The 18,971-nt window shown below is 40.0% G+C and overlaps 2 protein-coding genes across 3 annotated transcripts in view; both read left to right on the top strand.

Moving 5' to 3' along the window:
* The window catches only part of prkcab (protein kinase C, alpha, b), a 156,791-nt gene extending 154,207 nt beyond the window's left edge, over positions 1 to 2,584 (top strand). For both annotated transcript variants that reach the window (XM_050068636.1, XM_050068635.1), the window contains one exon: positions 253 to 2,584. In XM_050068636.1, the coding sequence (XP_049924593.1) occupies positions 253 to 417 (165 nt within the window). In that variant the 3' untranslated portion in view covers positions 418 to 2,584. The remainder of the gene's footprint in view (positions 1 to 252) is intronic.
* A 2,241-nt stretch (positions 2,585 to 4,825) lies between these two features.
* On the top strand, positions 4,826 to 16,818 carry cacng5b (calcium channel, voltage-dependent, gamma subunit 5b). The gene is made up of 6 exons (XM_050068644.1): positions 4,826 to 4,948; positions 10,850 to 11,107; positions 11,859 to 11,945; positions 12,275 to 12,415; positions 12,514 to 12,659; positions 15,690 to 16,818. The coding sequence occupies exons 2-6, from the start codon at positions 10,912 to 10,914 to the stop codon at positions 15,948 to 15,950; spliced, it is 831 nt and encodes a 276-aa protein (XP_049924601.1). The 5' UTR covers positions 4,826 to 4,948; positions 10,850 to 10,911; the 3' UTR covers positions 15,951 to 16,818.
* Positions 16,819 to 18,971: the final 2,153 nt, after the last annotated feature.

The raw sequence follows: 18,971 nt of genomic DNA, 5'->3' as shown, positions 1-18,971 counted from the left end.
CTGTTGTTGCTGCTGAGTCAGTTTGACATCCTGGATATATCCTTCAAACACAGACTATAGACCCCTCTGTCTGCTTCTCTCTGGAATCACTGTTTCAGTTTTCCAAAGGGGCGGGGCTTAGCAAAAGGTCAATTCTAGTTTTGCATATCCTGCAGCCCTTTCATGAGCACACAATTCTGTTGCTTCTTTTTGTAGCCTTTCACAGCCCAGATATCAAAATAACACACCCAAACTTCTTTTAATCTCTTTCAGTGCGGCAAAGGAGCAGAGAACTTCGACAAGTTTTTCACACGTACGCAGCCTGTGCTGACCCCTCCCGACCAGCTGGTCATCGCCAACATCGACCAGAGCGAGTTTGCAGGCTTCTCCTACATGAACCCTCAGTTCACCCATCCATCCCTGCACAGCGTTGTATGAGGAGAGGGCAGGTTAAAAAAAAAACAAAAGCATGGACTGTCGCTCACTACAGGATCCTTCCAAGCTCCGACAAACAATCCCGCTGATAAAAGACTCATATCACCCTCTACAGTGTTCTGTCTACTACTTATCAATATCTGTGTAGAGAAGCGACTGAGGAGAGGGGAGCAAAGTGTTAAAGAAAACCTACATGGCACTATTTTTCCATAATTTTTCCCCAAACATCTCATATAATATGTTCTTTATTCTGTATCTGTGTTGATCCGAACGTGCAGCCTTTTTTTCTTGTGTATGAATGTGTCTATCAGTTACTTTCTCATTTATATGAAATCGTATTAAAAATGCAAGATGGGTTTTTTTCCCTTCTCATGTTCCCCCATCTTACTACGCAACAAGCTGCAATGCACGACAAGAACGGAACATATTTTTCTGCTCTGTCCCGGCTTTATCTACTTCTGAACCGCTTCACGTGTATTTTATATTTATATACTTTAAAAAAAACAAAAAAAAAAACAAGAGGTAGTATACTGTTACATGAGTGCCAAAGTAGAAGTGGGGAAAAATCATTTCTATTACAGTTCTTAAAGTCCTTGTAATGTTTTCCCAACACTCTAAAACCCCTGAGCAGGGAGCGTTTCTATGTGTCGTTTTGTAGGACGTGGAGCTACAGTATATCTAACTCAACATAGAGAAACAGAAGCACATTATGCTTACAAGCTGTCAGTGCAGTGGAGTTCAGTATATAGGGTCAGAAAACTGTGGATCAAAGAGACAGTGTTTTCAAAGTATAAAGATGCTATTTCCATATGCACAAAGCAGATCTCTGTTGCATGCTTATTTTTCTGACTCTGTACGAGCAGTAGACTGTAGGATGCAGTACACGTCTGGTATCATTGTAAAGTTTAGTATTAAGATATAAACTATGTTAATATATAATTGTTGTATGTTTTAAAGAGTCTTATTCTGAGGAAACGGTTTCTAATTGTTAAAGGAAAAGAGGTTTTGTTCCTGTTTTATGTTCCGCTTAACTTTTACGTCCTAGAGAGGATCCTCTATTGTATGTCAACCTTTCTTCTTCTGTTTTTTTTTTTTTTTTGTAAATATGTTTTAAAGATATGTTTCAAAAAGAGCAGATTTTATACTACAAACTGAATGTGCTTTTACTACCGTAGACAGTTTGAACATTTCTATGTTTAGAGTACCCCCAAGAAGAGTATATATACATATATATACATAACGTTTGGCTGGATCTTTGGTAGCTTTGGTATCAGCAAACCTTGTTACATGTATTTCCACTATCTATCCATTGTTTTCTACTACTCAGTGTCATGGCGAATATGCAGCACCTACCGTGCGGTTGAATGCCCTCTTGCCTTGGTCGTCTCAGGGCCGACTGCTTCTGTAACAAATTCAAAACCTGAGTAACACTACGAGGATTTTGGAGCCCTGAAACACGTCTTTTCTTTCTTGCGTATATTGTGTGCATGCGTGAGGCGAGGCCTGACCTAAGCATGAGAAAGACCGCCCCCCCTGCATGATACAGAGATCACGGAGCATGGAGTTTCCCCACCTTGTTGCGCAGAATGAGACAAACCAATGAGCATTGTGCGCTTTTCTTTCGTCTCCTCCCGGTTGCTGTCATGTAGCGCGTCATGTTTGGCTAAAAAGCTGAATTATAAACAAGACAAATACGTGTAAAAATGCTTCTGTTGGCTTTTTGTTCACCGGTGCCAATATTAAATCTTTTTCTTTCCAGTTTCTTTTTGTTTTTTTGAGAGGCTACTACTGAGGCACACAATGCTACAACAGTGACGTTTTCATGAAACTGCCAAATTTGCTCTTAACCCCTGAGTTAATTCTTGAACATATAGACTGATGTTGCAGCTGTCACATCTGGACCAAAATGAGATTTTGGAGGTTAAGAGAAAAGTGAATGTTTACATGTCTCACATTGAGAATCTTTATCAGAGAAGAGGAAGAGAAAACAAAACTTTGGACCCATGACAGAGATAATCAGATGTCAGGCCAGTCAGGGTACAGTACCACTACAGGCTACAATCAGAGCCACAGGGATGTTTGTATGTGTTTCCTTTCACTGCCCCTGCTTTTGTTAACCTGATTCTTCTTGTTCCTCTGTTCATTGTGGTATGATGGATACTGTGTATAAATAAAGTATGAAAAATATTCATCTGCTCTATCTCATTTTGGGAGGGCTAAGTGTTCAGTTTTCTGTGTGTGTTGTTTTGATAATGGACACAGGATTTATAGCCGCACTTGTAATGTTTGCACTCTGGGTAATATTATTGTTCTGTAAAGATATTAGGTTTAAATTGCATTGTTTTTTTATGCTTACACACTGTCGGCACCATTATGTTTTAGGGTTGTCTGTAAATTATCCGTCCCATTCTTGCTGACAGCAATATCTGAGGAACGAGAGCAAGGAAATTTTCTTCAAATTTGGCACAAATGCCCACTTGGACTCAAAGATGAACTTAATGGATTTTGGTAGTGAAAGGTCAAAGTCACCGTGACCTCACAAATCATAACTCAAGAATTCACACACCAATTATTACAAGATTTCAAAATACAAAATGTCTAATAGAATAAAAACGATGAAGTGATAATGTTCTGCAGAAACACTTTTCTGGTCATTATTCAACGACACAACTCAGGAACAGAAGGGGAGACATTTGGTTGGGTACTGTATTGGTGACACTAATCTTTGGCGTCCACCTTGAAACTGTGCCGATCGTAAAGATCTTCTCGGCTGCCGGGTTGAAGTGGGTGTGAAACATCTACGTTTTACCGAAAAATACACTTAATACTTTTTATGCAAGTCTTTACTAGATATGATTTATGAGTGTGGACAGCCCTGGATGTAAACTGCAGCCTGACTGTTCGGCGGAGGCATACAACTGTGAGGTGCTAATTCTGGTTTTACATCATGGGCAGGGTCCAGAGAATTAATAATGATGAGGAGGGTCTCGCTTTTTAAAAAAGCAAAACATAATATTCACCCCCCTTTTCAGTAATTTTCAGACAGTCCCTAAACACCATGATTGCACATATTGGCACATATGTTTGGTGAGAAAATTCTCATGATACAGGCATGTGGAAACGTGAATTTCATCATGTGTTTTTTGTAATGGACGTTGGCTCAGCAGGTAAGTGATCTCAAAGTCTATTGAGGCTTTTAAAACAATTAAATTCAAAAAAGCTACATTAGAATACACACAAGCCCCTGGCCACTTTATTAGGTACACCTATGCAATATAATGCATGCCACTACAACAGCTCTGTCAGATATTCTTCCTTTACAAATACTATGACAAGAGTTGTTAATTCAACTCAAGGGCACAGGTTTCATTTCAGCATTGGAGGAAGACACATGAAATGGGGGGTTTGGGTTATTTTTGCCATTTTGAGCATCAAACATTTAATTTCCTGCATTCTGATAGTTTTTTATGCACCAAGTTGTGCACTTTGTACATCAAGTTAAATAAAAGTCAGCTGCTATTGTCATGTTTTTGTGGTGGGGTGGGTTGGGGTGTGTGTCCTCTGCATCCCCTCCAAAATCTACACCTATGATTCAACTTATGTTGATATTTATTACCTCTGCAGTTAGTGGTGTTTTACTGGACTACATTATATTGACATTTTTCCGCCCTCACAACTGTAGATGTGGTAGGCAAAACATAACAAACACATAAAAAACAAATTGACATTGGCATTGACTCTTTAAAGTCTAAGCTCAAACCCCACTTTCATTCATTAGCGTTTAAGTCCCCCTGATGTTGCTTTCCCTGATGCATGTGTTGTGTCTCTAAATGTGTGAGACAGTTATGTTGCCTTTCATGTGTGTGTTTCTAGCATTCATTCCCTTTGTACAGCATTTTGGTCAACGTGTTTTTAAATGTGCTTTATAAATACATTTGAGTTGAGTTGAGACATGGTTAAATTAATACCTTTATGACAGTGTCAATCAAAACTGACACGTGTACCTAATAAAGTGGCCACTGATTATTTCTTTTCAGACCCAGGCAAACTAAAACTTGTCCTAATAATGGCTTGTTGCTGATCTATGACACAGGTGTCTGTGTGCATGACCTACAGGTACATCCTGTATTTTCCTTTTTCTGCATACGTGCAACCCATCATCTCAACAGGCAGCTGCCTCATTTCCTGTCAGAGCTGAGTGGACCTGTCCTTGGTCCTGAAACACGCTCTCTCCCTCTCTCTGTGGATTTGCATGCAGCCGGTGGAGCAGCAGCAGCAGCAGCAGCAGCAGCGTCTGTCTGACTCAGTTTGTTCTGTTGTACAGTGTGGCACTGACGCACCGCTGCGTCGTCTCGGTCCTCAAACCTTCTCGCGGCTTCACTTTACAGTTTTCTGAAGGAATTTGCGACCAGATCGTCGGAGAGCCGCGCAACCACACAGGCAGTCCTTTCCCTGCAGGATTTTAACCCGCAACTTTCAGCACAATATTTGCTCCAAGTGCAGGAGACACAGAGGCTGGACACATTACCAACAGGTGAGAACAAACAGTATGTAAATGAGTCAAGTGTTTGCATATTTTTACACACCTGATTCTTATACTCCAATGAGTTGTACATACTCACTGATAAGTATGTGTCTTGTGCGTTTATTGGGGTTAATAGTCTAATATACATATCGATATATGGCTAATATTTCTTTGAGTTGCAGTATATAATTTGGATCTGAGGCTTACCATAGGACATAGGTACAACCGCATGAATGCACTGTAAGTCTAATATAGCGTTGACATTGACGTGTTGTCATGAAAACTCTCTGGAAAATAACTATAGCCTGGTCGTTTGCAAGAAGGTTGCTCTGTAGGAGGTCACTGTGCACATATATGTTTGATGCTGGAAATGATGTTTCAGCATCAAGGACAGTTATGTTAGGTTGTTGATATCTGATGGTGAGGAGGGAAAATGACTTTAAAGGTCCAGTGTGGAGGATTGAGGGGCATCTGTTGGCAGAGATGGAATATAATATAAAGTTTTCTTTAGTTTGTCCTAACCTGAAAATAAGAATAATTGTGTTTTCGTTACCTTAGAATGAGCTGTTTATATGTGGAGCGGGTCCTCTTCCACAGAGTCCACCATGTTGTTATACAGTAGCCCAGAATGGACAAACCAAACACTGTTTGATTTGTTTGGCTCTAAATTGAGCTTTTTTTTTTTTTTTTTCCGCATTATTTACACACAGCTCACATAGTTCTCCTACACACTTGGCACACAGGAGAAGTTTCAATACTGCAACCTCACCACTAAATGCAACACATTCTGAGTCCAACCTTGTCACATATCGATGTTTGGTCATGGACCTTCCATGTCCAGATACCACGTGAAAGTTACCCTGGGTGCGTTGGTTTTTAATGTTCTGGGACACCATGTCAAGTTCTGTCTGTTACTTGTATTGTCTTTGTTCAAAATACACTTCCGTTTTTACAGGAAATTACCGTTTCATACAGTCACTTTCCAAGTAAAGGCACTACGTCAGTAAAACAACGCGAATTGATATTTTTTTTCCTCTAACAACTAAAGCACATGGTTAGATTTAGGAAAAAAAGAACAGGGTTTGGCTTTAGAATCATACGGGACATGAACACTGCTTTCATGGGTGAAAGTCGATGTTTGCTGGACCCTACTCAACTTTCACCGTCTTAACTTTTGTTCTTGTCCTGCCGCATTTCCCCCTGACGCCGCAGAGTGCTGTTAAACTGTAATGGCAACTGCCCATGTATCATGCCAACGTTAAAAGACGGCTTTTTTTGTCAGTGTCTGACACTGCAAGTCAGTGCCCAAGCGGCGGATTTTGCCAACTTTGGAGTGAGACCGCATTGCTAAATGCCACCAGTTCCTACACACTGGACCTTTAACTGTGAATATTTCGGGTTCTTTTGTGTTTATCCATTAACCTCATATTGAAAGTTAGCATTAGTTTTCTACAGAATGGAGAAGCTTGGACATATTGATATTGAAAAGATAAGCCTAGATGTTATGATTCAGTAAAACACCTTAAGGTTTGGAGCAAGGCAGTAATTATATTCATAATCACACTTATGATTATACCCCAGTAATTATACTACTCCCATATATTGAAAAACATATCAATAAAAAAAATTTATTCACCCAGCGACCAACAGTGTGCGCAAGAATTCTGTCCTTGTACAGTTATACCTGAGCAAATGGCAAATCAAGTTCTAAGATTCAAGATTAACTTTACTGTTTCACAGAGTGGGAAATTTGTCTTGCACCCAAAAAAATACAACATAGTACATAAAGAAATCAACATTAAACACCAATGCAGCAATAACAAAAGAAACACAAAAAGACAAACACACAAAATTGCTAAAAATAGCTAAAATGCAAATATGCAAATCAGCATAATCCAATGCCAGTTCTGGCTTCATCTGCCACTATTTAAAGGCTTTATAGACATACATATGAATTCATTTTTAAATCTGTTCAATCTGCAACAAGGCACTCTACCAGAGCAGCTCGTACTCTGTATGCAGAACATAAGAAGAGTCGTTGATGATCTTATTGACATGGCTTAGAGTCGCCTGTTTAAAATAGTCTGCATGGAAATGTGCGCTTTGACACCAATTATTTTCCACGCAGTATGGATCAGTCAAAACAGTTTGGTTTTTAACTGCACAGAGAGGTTACCCAACCAAGCTGTGATACTGTACCAGATTAGGCTCTCTAAAACTACCTAATAAAACATCATACATTTTTGATCAACACTATGAACTCAACAAAAGAAATGCAGCTGTTGTTGGTATCTGCCACAGAGACTATCAACATGTGTGTTCCAGGTTAGTGAGTTCTCAGCAAAGACACCAAGATATTTATATGTGCAATGGTTTGGCTGTGGATGACCACTGGCCTGTGGTCGCCTACTGCCCTTGGGTCAAACACCATCTCTTCTGTCTTGAATATTGAACAGTGGGGCTCACAGCCGTAATTAACTAACGTTGATGTCTCTATTACGTTATATCTGTCAGATAGCCAACGTGAAGTCTGAGGAAAGTGTCGATCATTATTTTGTGCTGCATATGTACTTTATGTAGACAGTGTGTGCGACTCCTTGGCTTGGTTCGGGGTAGGTCTGATGTGGTGATTTGCATGTGACAAGGACAATAGTCGTGACTCACTATATTTATAGTCGTGTCGCGGCTCAGTTTGTCTTTTCACCTGCAAATCACACTGTGTTTGCACATTATTAATGACCTGATTCATCATTTGGTGACTGTTAGAAAGGCAAACGCAGCCCTCTGCTCACTTGTGAACATTCCCAGGATTATATCAAATCAAATAATTATCATTTTAATGTTCAATGCTACCATCTGGTCTTTTCTGAACCTTACATTCAACAATACTGCAGAGCATTGGTGGATTATGAGACCATAGGGCCTCTGTAAGAGCAAGACAAACAGATTTTATAATTATTTTTGCCTCTTTTTGCTGTTGTGTGTCTTTTTTTTTTTTTTTTGGTTGTTTAGCCTATTTTTGTAGTTATTTTAAGCCTGTTTGTAGCAGCTTGCATCTCATTGTAGTCATTTTGTGTCTCCTCCTGGTTGGTTCTTGTTAGTTTGAGTGACATTCTGCAGGTAAAAGCCAGAGGGGTGCTCTTAACACTTTGGACCCCTAGGCCTGTGCCCAGTAGGTTTGTTCAGTAGTCCATCCACACGGCTGAAGAGCGTCCTGGTGGCCTAGAGGTTTAAGACTCTGGCCATGTAGTTGCATCGTCCCAAAATTGAGTCATTTTCTAGTAAAAAGGTAACACTGTTTTCAGGACTGAGAAGAAGGACGGAAGTGGATATGGAAACCACTATGAGCTATGAGGCCTCTTCAGAGTTACAGGGGTGACCTTGCAGGAGTAGATTTTTGAAGTGCTGATGTGAGTGATATCTGATCTCCCAAAGCAACTGGCAGGGTTTTTTTTAGCAACTTAAATTCTGGTTGTTATGAAATTTTGAAGTTCATGTGTGTGAGGAAGAATGTGACCTCACAATATTGATACAGTCTTTAAGGATTAGTGCACAGATTTGATAAGTCTAAAATTAAGTCTAACTTAATTAATGTCATTCAGACAACATTCAAATCAGCCTCTCCCTGACAGTATGTCCTCTGGCATGTTCCTGCCTCTGTCACTGTCCATGTATCCTTCATATGTGTCCTGCATGGGATTTAAATCACCACCCTGTCACTGTAGATGATGTCTCACTGTGTGATCAGTCTGTCAAATACCCTCTCTTACTGACTTATGAATGCTTTCACGAATGTTCAACCTTCTCGAGGGATTCTGCTCAGAGTCACGGCTGTAAAATGTCAAAACCCAGTCTTGGATTTCAAATAATGTGAGCATTTGTATTCACAGTGACACGTTTAATGTCCCCCAGTCTGGAGGCTCAAACAGCTCTATTATTGACTCACACTTTGTTATTCTTTATGTGGCAGGTTGGGCTGAGTTAGTGGTGACATGTGCTGAATTAAAATGTTTTGAGACTGGAGAATTTTAACGTTTGAGAGGAACTGGACAGGTCGAAGATTATAAATATTAAGTTTATGTGAAAGGTTTCGCATTCTGTCTGCAAACCATTCGAAAACCTAAACTGAAAATAGCATTTTGATTGATTTAGATTTCCATCTACCTGCATAACAACCAAACAAAGATGTTATCGATTCCTCCAGTAACCCGGCTGCCCTGACATTTCATAAGCTGCTTCAACCTGACGAGTAGATTTGACTTCCGAAATCTCTCCAGCTTTGTCAGAGAAAGCACTCAGAAAGATCATGTGGAGAAAGAGATGAGCGTCTTCCCTCCTCATCCTCTCTGTCTATCATCCTCTCTCCCACGCACCTTCCTCCCCTCCTTTCCTTTTTCTCTCTCGCCACACACACAAACAGCTCCAAGGCCCTGACAGTGTCTTTAAACCCAGGAAGGTGATTACAGAAAACACACTTTGTTGGGGTTTTGTTTGCATGAGAAATCTGCACAAACCTCAGTGTTTCTCACGGGAATTTGAAGAGCTGAATGCTGCTCATGAAGGGTGTTAACTGGTAGAATACAGAGACCCTGTGATCCTTTATGCATCTTTGTGTAGTTTGAGATCCTCGGGCAGAGGTCTTTGTCTGTCCCAGAGTCCAGGCTGAAGACAGAGCTTTTGCAATCAGGCCCTTGTGGCTCTGAGACGAGCTGCCTGAGGAAATAAAGCTATCTGACTCAGTGTCTTTGCTTAAGTCTCCCCTAAAAATGTAGTTTGATTGGAAAGCATATCCTAATTTATTTCTGAGCTGTCTCTCTTCTTTATTGCTCTCTTATTGATTTTTAGTTTCTTGTTTACTATCTTGATTGTAGTTTTGGCTTTCTTGTATTCCATCCTTTATCTTGGTGACATTTTATGACCTTTTAGTTTGTTTCATTCTCCTTGTGTTTTAAATGTGCTTAGCTCTATTGTGAAGCAGGGGTCTTCAACATTTTTCAGGCCAAGGACCCCTTAGCTCAAAGAAGCTAAGGGGTGTAAAACTGAGTTGCTCTTGAGATAAGTCTCAGAATAATTTGGGGATCTTCTCTCACTTGCGCTCGCCTGTAGCTACTAAGTCAGCAGCAGTTTTAGCCCTGCTAGGTGCATTAGCATGAACTCTGCCCGAAAAGTTACAAAATGATCTACTGTGGCCGCAACAATGTCTTGGGTTAATAATACAGCTAATTAGCCAGCTTACAGGATTGCACAAGGGTTCATGGGTAACAGTTGGCCTGTCATTATAATAATGATACGTACTGTAAATTCATTTATTTTTAAATGAATATGCAGATTAATCTTTATTAATAATATTTTGGATTAATGTTAATGTGTGATTTCAGACAAAGCTTTAATTGAATTATCAAACAATAATTTGGCGGACCCCCTGCAGTGACTCTGACTCTGTTTAGACTGAGATAAACATAGATACCATGCTTATGTCTGAACGCTAAATATGAAGCTACAGTCAGCAGCCAGTTAGCTTAGCTTAGCATAAAAAAACTCACTTTTTTGTATGGATTAAAAAATAAGGTATAATGTGTAAATACGTAAGCTTTACAGGAGCTGAAAGGTGGTTGCCATGCTACTGGCTGTTTCCCCTGTTACCAGTCTTTATGCTAAGCTACGCTAACCTGCTAAACCCCAGTAAACTTTAATGATGAAATAGTGATTCATAATAGCTGAGTTTTATGAAAAATTATGGGATTATTTCACCATTTCATGATTATGTTACATGTATTTATTTTTGTCAGTCGTATTTATTTCATGACGTCTTGTGTATTTATTTATTTGATTAAGAACACACACTGGGTCTTCACAGTAATCACCACCAGTATTCAGTCCTACCTTCTTTGCCCTTTTCTCCTCCTCCAGATTGCCTCTTGGACTTTTCCTGATTTTAACCACCACCGCTGGAAGCTTCCCCCGCTGTCGTCATGAGCGCGTGCAGCAGGAAGGCCCTGACTTTGTTGAGCAGTGTCTTTGCAATCAGTGGCCTGGGGCTGCTGGGAGTGGCGGTCAGCACCGACTACTGGTTGTATCTGGAGGAGGGTGTCATTATGCCTCTGAACCAGAGTGTCGACATCAAGACCTCGCTGCACTCGGGCCTCTGGAGAGTCTGCTTCTTGGCTGGTGAGTAATGAGTCTGGGGGTGTGTGGTTTTCTGTGCTCCAGTAATTTAGCAGTTAATCATGTGTAAATCAGGAGTGTGGCACGGATACATGTGACAGTGTGTGGAGTGGAATGATCTTTATTCAGGGGGTGAACATTTTTTGCTGTGCAGCGTCTAAATGTGGCAGCAGCAGTGAGACTTATTGTCACTGCATCAGCTGGCTTTGACATTCACGCAAAATGACATTGACAATTACTTCATCAGTGTGTGTGTGTGTGTGTGTGTGTGTGTGTGTGTGTGACAGAGAAAGAGAGATTGAGTGGAGTACAAGAGGCAGAGTGAGAGAAGAGCAACAGAGAGATAGAAAGTGTGTTTGGATGTCTCCGCTGTTTCATTCACACACTATAAAACAAGGTACATTCAGTTTTATTAATTTTTCCACACATACACCTACACACACACACACACACACACACACACACACACACACAAACTTGCACCTACAAGTCTTCAGAGACAGACGTCATCTCATCGTGTCGCAGAATTAGCTGGTGGATGTGTGTGTGACGATGCTGAAGTGACAATGATGACTGTGTAGCTGACTTCGTAGGATGTGATGTAACTCACACTTATCTGATATCTGAGAAGAAAAAGTTTCATCTATGACTTGTATGTTTTGAAATGGACATTGGACAATTTTTTTCACACCTTTACATCTCTCTTTTTTGACTAAACATTTGACATCAACATTTTTATCTCTTTCCACTTCAGGTGAGGAGTCTGGTCGCTGTTTCACCATCGCCTACATCATGCCCATGAACGTCCAGTTGACGTCAGAGTCCACAGTAAACGTGCTCAGTGAGTAACCTCAGGCTTAATAATAACCCAAGGTGACCCCTTGAGGTGGCTCACATAAAAAGTAAGAGGTATTTTCATGGGAAATATTTGTTCCAAGAAGGTTGTGCTCTGAACTCACCTGAATGTCGCCAGCCGAACGTGTCTGAATCATCTGAATACTCATCACCTTTTCACAGACGACACATCTCACAAGTCCTTCGGTGTGGCTCATATCGAAGGTTCATTGATATTGTAAAAATCTGGCAAAAGAGCAGACGACAAATTAATGCTGACACCCATTCGTTGTATGTTTTGGGGTTAAACTGCTGCTGTTCTCCTCCTCTTCTCAGAGATGATCCGCTCAGCCACTCCGTTCCCTCTGGTCAGCCTCTTCTTCATGTTCATCGGCTTTGTCCTCAACAACATCGGCCACGTCCGGCCTCACCGCACCATCCTGGCGTTTGTCTCTGGGATCTTCTTCATCCTCTCAGGTACACTCATCGTCTCTCCTTGCTTGACATGTTTCTGTCCTCTCTCCTTCTTGGTTTGCTTCAACCCTGAATTTAACACTGATTTCAACGTCTCTCAGGTCTGGCTCTGGTGGTGGGTCTGGTGCTCTACATCTCCAGTATAAATGATGAGATGCTGAACAGGACGAAGAGCAATGAGGCCTATTTTACCTACAAGTACGGCTGGTCCTTTGCCTTCGCTGCCATCTCCTTCCTGCTCACTGAGGTGAGCCACTGAACAGACACACACACACACACACACACGACTTGTGCAACTGTTGGGCACAAAGTATTTGGGTCTACAAAACACANGTCCTTTGCCTTCGCTGCCATCTCCTTCTTGCTCACTGAGGTGAGCCACTGAACAGACACACACACACACACACACACACGACTTGTGCAACTGTTGGGCACAAAGTATTTGGGTCTACAAAACACATGAATCCAAGAGATGACATATTAAAGTGAGAACAGTCAGTTACACCATTGTCCAAATATGTTAAAAGACAGACACAGAACTTGTTGCATGAAATTGAACAGTGGAATCTTCAAGGAGAAATGTGTGGGATTTAGTGGCATCTAGTGGTGAGGCTGTAGATTGCAACCAACTGAGGTTAACCCTTTGAAACCTGGAGTGACGTCACTTTTCTTGTGCTGCTTTCAGACGCCTTTCACAAGTATAAAGCATTTAAACATTGAGCAAATTTCTTTCAAAAACACCGGAAAAAAATGTCTGACAAAATAAATAAATAAATAAATAAAATAATTTAGAAAATTATTTTAAAAAAAACTAGCTAGAATTAGTAGAATTTTTGAGCGCTCTTTCCAAGTCCTTTTTTAAACTAATTTTCTGTTTTTAATTTTCTCTTTTTACTAATTTCTTGCTAATTTTTGGCTTCATTTCAAGCCAGTTTGCTCAGGTATCAAAGGGTTACGGTGTGAATGGGTGTCAAATTCCCATCAATAGCCTTGCTATATACTCAGGGGCAAATTCACAATGAATGAAATGTGGCCACTGAAAGCATCATGAATTGTGCCTCACTTTCAATCGCTATCTGCCCTGTTTCAAGTTCTGATTTACAAAGGATATTGCACTAATGATGTTACAGCGCAAACACGCACAGAATTTTTGGCCACTGAGTGCAATTTGCCCTTTTTTTTGCATCTGATTGCAACTACCCATGTGGCAAAGTAAAAATATTGCCCGCCTTGCACCAAGAACACCAAGGTCTAGGCATTCCTCTAAATTTCAGGTCAGGAATTTAAACGTGATGGAGAGAAAACGTATTTGCGATTTAATATCCCAGTCTCTCAGTACACCTCAGTTACCACCAACTCTCTGAGGACCATATTAATTTCATTGTAACTGCATGTGGCTATTTACGCTGATCTCTGTGAATTGGACTGTTTTTAAAATGAGGCTCATTTACATAGAAAGTGGCCAATTTTGTGCCAAATGTATGCATATTATCTGATTTAAATATGTGCAAATAACCCAGGAGCAATGAGGTGCTATGTGCTTGGAAGCACAGTTAGGGAAGCATTTCATCCTGTGCGGCTGCTTTAAGAATTACAAGGTTTCCTTGTGTCTTATTTGTGCAGGTTCAGTGGCTGCAAAAGCCAAAATAATCTTTGATTGTAAATTCTCCCATTAGTGTCCATTTTATTAGGTACAACTGTAGATTCTAATGCAATTATCAGATTTATTTTTCCTTTTTTTTTTGCCGTAAAATCTACTTGTGGTGCCTAAGATGTTCACTATAGTCGGCAGGTTCTTGCTGTAAGTGACAGTGCTAACCACTCCAACACCATGCCACACCAATAATAAACATGTCATTTACACATTTAACCACCTTTCTAAAAGCATTTTTTCAACCTTTATGACATGCTTAATGTAAATATTAGAAAGATCGCTGTCTCTTTTGATTGTTTAATTCTGAAAGTGTTGACTGCAAGTGTTAAAGGAATATTTCACCCACCTAAATGACAATTTGTATATCTATGATGACTCACCCTGTGATACATTGAATTCATCAAGAAGACGTTTTTCTCGCATGCCTTCAGTGAATGAACAATCCAAAGATGGAGAAAATTCTTGCTGAATTAAAGTAGTAAAGGTTCGTGTTTTACAATCACAAGACTATGGCAAAACATCCATTGACAAACTGTCACACATTAGTGCTGTTGAGCACTTACCAGCCCTGTGCGAGGGGTCACTGAACTGAGAGTGAAACTTGATGCCCACTTTAAAGCCTGGCAAAACAGTAATCATGTAATCGAGGCAGCAGTACACCAGCAGCTTCCATGTTCAGCAAAGTAAAAAATTATTGTTTTTGACGATGAAGTTCAGCTTTGAGGAGAGCATAGTGAGGGGTGAAAACCAGGGGGGCGTAGATGACATCTGACCAACTTTACAGGATGGCGAAAACAAAACGTGGATATTATTTGTCATAAATTTGTTTATTGATTTTCATCTTTTATATTAAAATCAAATTATTATTATTATTCTTTTTAAGTGAGTGTTTTTTTTAAGTGCACTTCCGACCTTTTTGGCCCCAAATAGTTCAGTGTATTCGGTGTTAAGTCTTTTGGTTTTAGATCGTTAACCCTGGATTGGTTTAGACTTCTCAAGTACCATTCACCCGAAATGTCACTCACTTCCCTTAATTGATAAGTTTCACTTCCCTTTTCTGAAGTACTGAGCATATCACTGGATAAATGAGACTTGGATTAAACTGCAGGAGTTATGTGAGAGTTTCTGTGGTTGCCAGTGACTTCAGTTTATCAAGAATATTTTAATTTTTTTGGATTCTCTGTTTACCACAGAGGCATGTGAGAAAAATATTTTTCTTCACCAATTTAGTGTAACACAGGGTGAGTAATTTTCTTGACATACAAATGTTAATTTTGAGTGTGAAGTGCTCCTTTAATATAGTATTACATCTGCCTTTACACTCAGTGGACGTGAGTGTAAGAAGAATCATGAGTGTTCACTGCCCTCCAGTGTTCACAGATAGATACTGCAACACTATGTCAAGTGTACATATCAGTATAACTTATTCATATCAATAATTACCATTCATTATTAATTAAAGCAATCACAAACAAACTAGCAAAACAATCCATGAGCTGTTTTGATAATAGTTTAGTGCTGTGGAGGCTTGTTCAGTGCAAACTGTTTCTTGTACACAAAAGCACCTCTGAGCTCATTGATTTTATTTTAATCTAAACTAATGTGTCCCTCTATACACTGCAGAGCGCAGGCGTCATGTCCGTCTACCTGTTCATGAAGCGCTACACAGCAGAGGAGATCTACCCGCCCCGTCACCCCAGTTTCTACCGCCCCCGTCTCAGCAACTGCTCCGACCACTCGGGCCAGTTCCTCCACCCAGAGGCCTGGTCGCGTGGGCGAAGTCCCTCCGACATCTCGAGTGAAGCCTCGCTCCAGATGAGTGCCAGCTACCCTGCTCTCCTCAAGTGCCCCGACTATGACCAGGTCTCCTCTTCACCCTGCTGAGGGGTCGGTCACTACAACAGGGGTCACGTAAAGGTTACTAAAGGGTCACACAGGGGTCACAAGCCCTAATGAGTTTTCTTTCAAGAAGAAGAGCTTAGATGTGTAACTGTGAGTGTGATGTTTTTCAGGGAGAAAAAGGGTGCAGATTTGATCGAAGGGCTTCTGAGATGAGTGTGTGGCTTTTTATGGAGTCACAGATGCTTGTTGTTGTAGCAGCACCTACATTTCTTTCAAGGTGGAGGCAACATGCACAGGTTGTAGAAAAAAAATATATGGTTATGGTGTTATTCTCCCTGAAACGATTAAAATCTGGTACACAGAAGATTACCGTTGACCTCTGTAAAGGGACAGTAAAGGTTCTGTATTTTGGTTTAACTGTATCTGTGTGTTTAACCTTCCAGTGCCTCATAGCTGTTTTCTTTCTGTGAATATCTCAGCTCCACCATTTTGCAATAACAAAATGCTCCTTATTCTTTAGGACCTTTTTTATTCTGTGGCAGTATTCATCACGTCACACAGCAAAAAACTACCCGAAAACAAACATTGGGCAAATTTAACGCTTTCTCCCAAGGGCAAAGACTATGGTGTGATGCAATGACAGGAAAATCCATCATCTCTTTAATAACCTTCAGATAGCAGGGCAGGTGACAGAGACAGGTCCTGTCAACAAGCATCCAGCCTGCTCAAGTGTCGTTGGGTTTGTGTGATGCATTATTGTTGCAGTGTTGTCTCAAACATCTTGACATCCCAGGTTCATGAATATGTCCAGATTGTATTGTGTATGCTGTTTACCACAATGTATGTTTGTAAGTATTGTACAAAATGTGTCATTTTAATTTTTCTAAGTTGCCTAACAACATCAGGCAAAGCCTTTCAGCTAACATGGGTGCATTTACATTTGAATGTGGACAAATATATATTGTCTCTTTTCAAATTAAATAAATATGTATATATTCAAAGTTAAAATTAAAGTGAACCAGCTAAAATCATCTATATTTGTTTTATATAGATTTTTTTTTAAATGAAATATGTGCAGCTGTCTGACATTATGAATAAATGGTAAGAGATTAAAAGATTATACTGAATATTAAAGGGACAGTTCACCACAAAATCAAGACATTTTTCCTCTTACCTGTAGTGCTACTTAGTGATTATTTCGGTATGAGTTGCAGAGTGTTCATGGAACTAGATGGTATTCGGCTTGTGGCGCTTAAGGCACCAAAAAATAAGAAAATAAATAAAAATTGGATAAACTCAGCAGCAATGTCTCTTTGTCCAAACCATTGCCTATTTACTCAAGATAACCCACGGACCTTGTTGTGAACAGTTTCATGTAGGAACTATTTTCTTTTTTACTGAACTACACCTGCCAACTGTAACAAGCAGGGGCTCGTCTGAAGCTGAAATTCACCACATTGGTAAGATGACATATAGACTTTGTGGTGATTTGGCCAAGTTTGATTTGTGTTGCTTGCATGTGACAGCTGACAGCTTGTCCATTCGGGTTGATTTGTTAAGTGTGTTGTAGCTTTGGTAGCAGCAGGCACATGCTTGATTGCACATGCTGATGAGGTGATTTGGTTCAGCTGTGTGATGGTTTTGGCTGTGTGCCCTAATGTGTCGTGCTTTTGCTCTGGTATCTGGTTTTGTTGGGAGACAGACGCGTTTGGTGAAAAGGCTGCTTTTACTTTTGGTTTATGTAACCAGCTTTGTTCAATAGAAAGTTGTTGAGTTGTGAGGGTTGAATTTTTGTGTTGCTGAGTGGTGTTTGTTGGTGACAAGGAAACGTGCATCTACTGCTGGCTCACCTAGCATCACTGAGCCAACTAACTATATTGGAGAGAAGGCAGACATCTCTACGGCCAATATCTCCAACTCTCAGCAACTAAAACCAAAACAATCTAGACTGATAAGTAGCACTACAGATGAGGAAAAATATGTCTTGATTTTGGGGCGAACTGTCCCTTAAAGTGCTGTTTTGAATCTGTTGATGTAGCCACACTCTGCTTCACCATAAAAAATGTCTGACACTAAGATGATAGGCATTTCTCACAGCAGACATTTTGACTTGTCATAGCAGGAAAATCACAGGTGTTACTAATGACAATAATGACAGTGACAGTGAGCCAGCATGCAGGGCACAAGGATCCTAAAATCAAAGCAGCTAAATGAAATTCATCTTACTGTTTAAAGCTGAGATTTTCCTACTGTGACTTGTCAAAATGTCTTCGATGAAAAAGGCCCATCATCTGTGAGGTAAATGTCCTCACACAGTAGTTCCATGTTTAACCACTGGGAGGCAGCTGCCTTTTTCTGAGTGGCATTTTATCTTGTTTTACAGTTGTTTAAGCACAGTTGTCAAATAAAAAATATGTTTATTTAAAGACTGTGAAATTCTTTAAAGAATTTTAAATATATTGTCACACATAATTAAAAATTATGTATTTGAACTAACTTTTATATCTCCATTTGATCCAGTAATGTGGTGACTTCATCAAAATGGATTATACTACTAATTTTTAAAACACTATCAATCTCTGTATAAATCCTGACATGAAAAAGTATGCTGCTTTTAAATATTGATTTGTAAATTTCGGTAATCTATACTGATAGAAGGTGACATGTTCATCCTCAAATTTACAGACTCCCCTTCGAGGTGAGGTATGCTGTAGCCAGACAACATTTCTACTGAATTAACTGACATCAGTCTTTACAATAAAATGTTATATCAGCTTTTCTTTATATTTATTCATTTTTATTTTACACAAATGTTACTGTATTGTGAATAAAGTACAAGGTGTGAACTGACAGTGATAAATTTGTGAGATTTTTGTTGCAGACAGCATTGGTTTGGACCTTTTTAATGGATCCTTTCATGTGGATTTAGAGAGGAGAGGTTCATTTGCAAGAAACACCTCAGCGCTGAAACACAAAATTGACTGAAACCGAGCAGCTAAACAGAGCAGTTCTGTTGGACTGTGTGAGACTGCACGAGTACCTCATAAAGTGGAGTGTATTTTG

The sequence above is a fragment of the Epinephelus moara genome, chromosome 18, assembly GCF_006386435.1.
Source record: "Epinephelus moara isolate mb chromosome 18, YSFRI_EMoa_1.0, whole genome shotgun sequence".
NCBI classification, from domain to species: domain Eukaryota; kingdom Metazoa; phylum Chordata; class Actinopteri; order Perciformes; family Serranidae; genus Epinephelus; species Epinephelus moara.
The sequence above is the reverse complement of the archived record's forward strand: the minus strand, read 5'-3'. Positions and strand labels throughout refer to the sequence as shown.

Coding starts and splice junctions, on each gene's coding strand:
- cacng5b (XM_050068644.1), top strand. CDS start 10,912: ATGAGCGCGTGCAGCAGGAAGGCCCTGACTTTGTTGAGCAGTGTCTTT. Junction 11,108..11,858: donor GAGAGTCTGCTTCTTGGCTG/GTGAGTAATGAG, acceptor TTTCCACTTCAG/GTGAGGAGTCTGGTCGCTGT. Junction 12,416..12,513: donor GATCTTCTTCATCCTCTCAG/GTACACTCATCG, acceptor AACGTCTCTCAG/GTCTGGCTCTGGTGGTGGGT.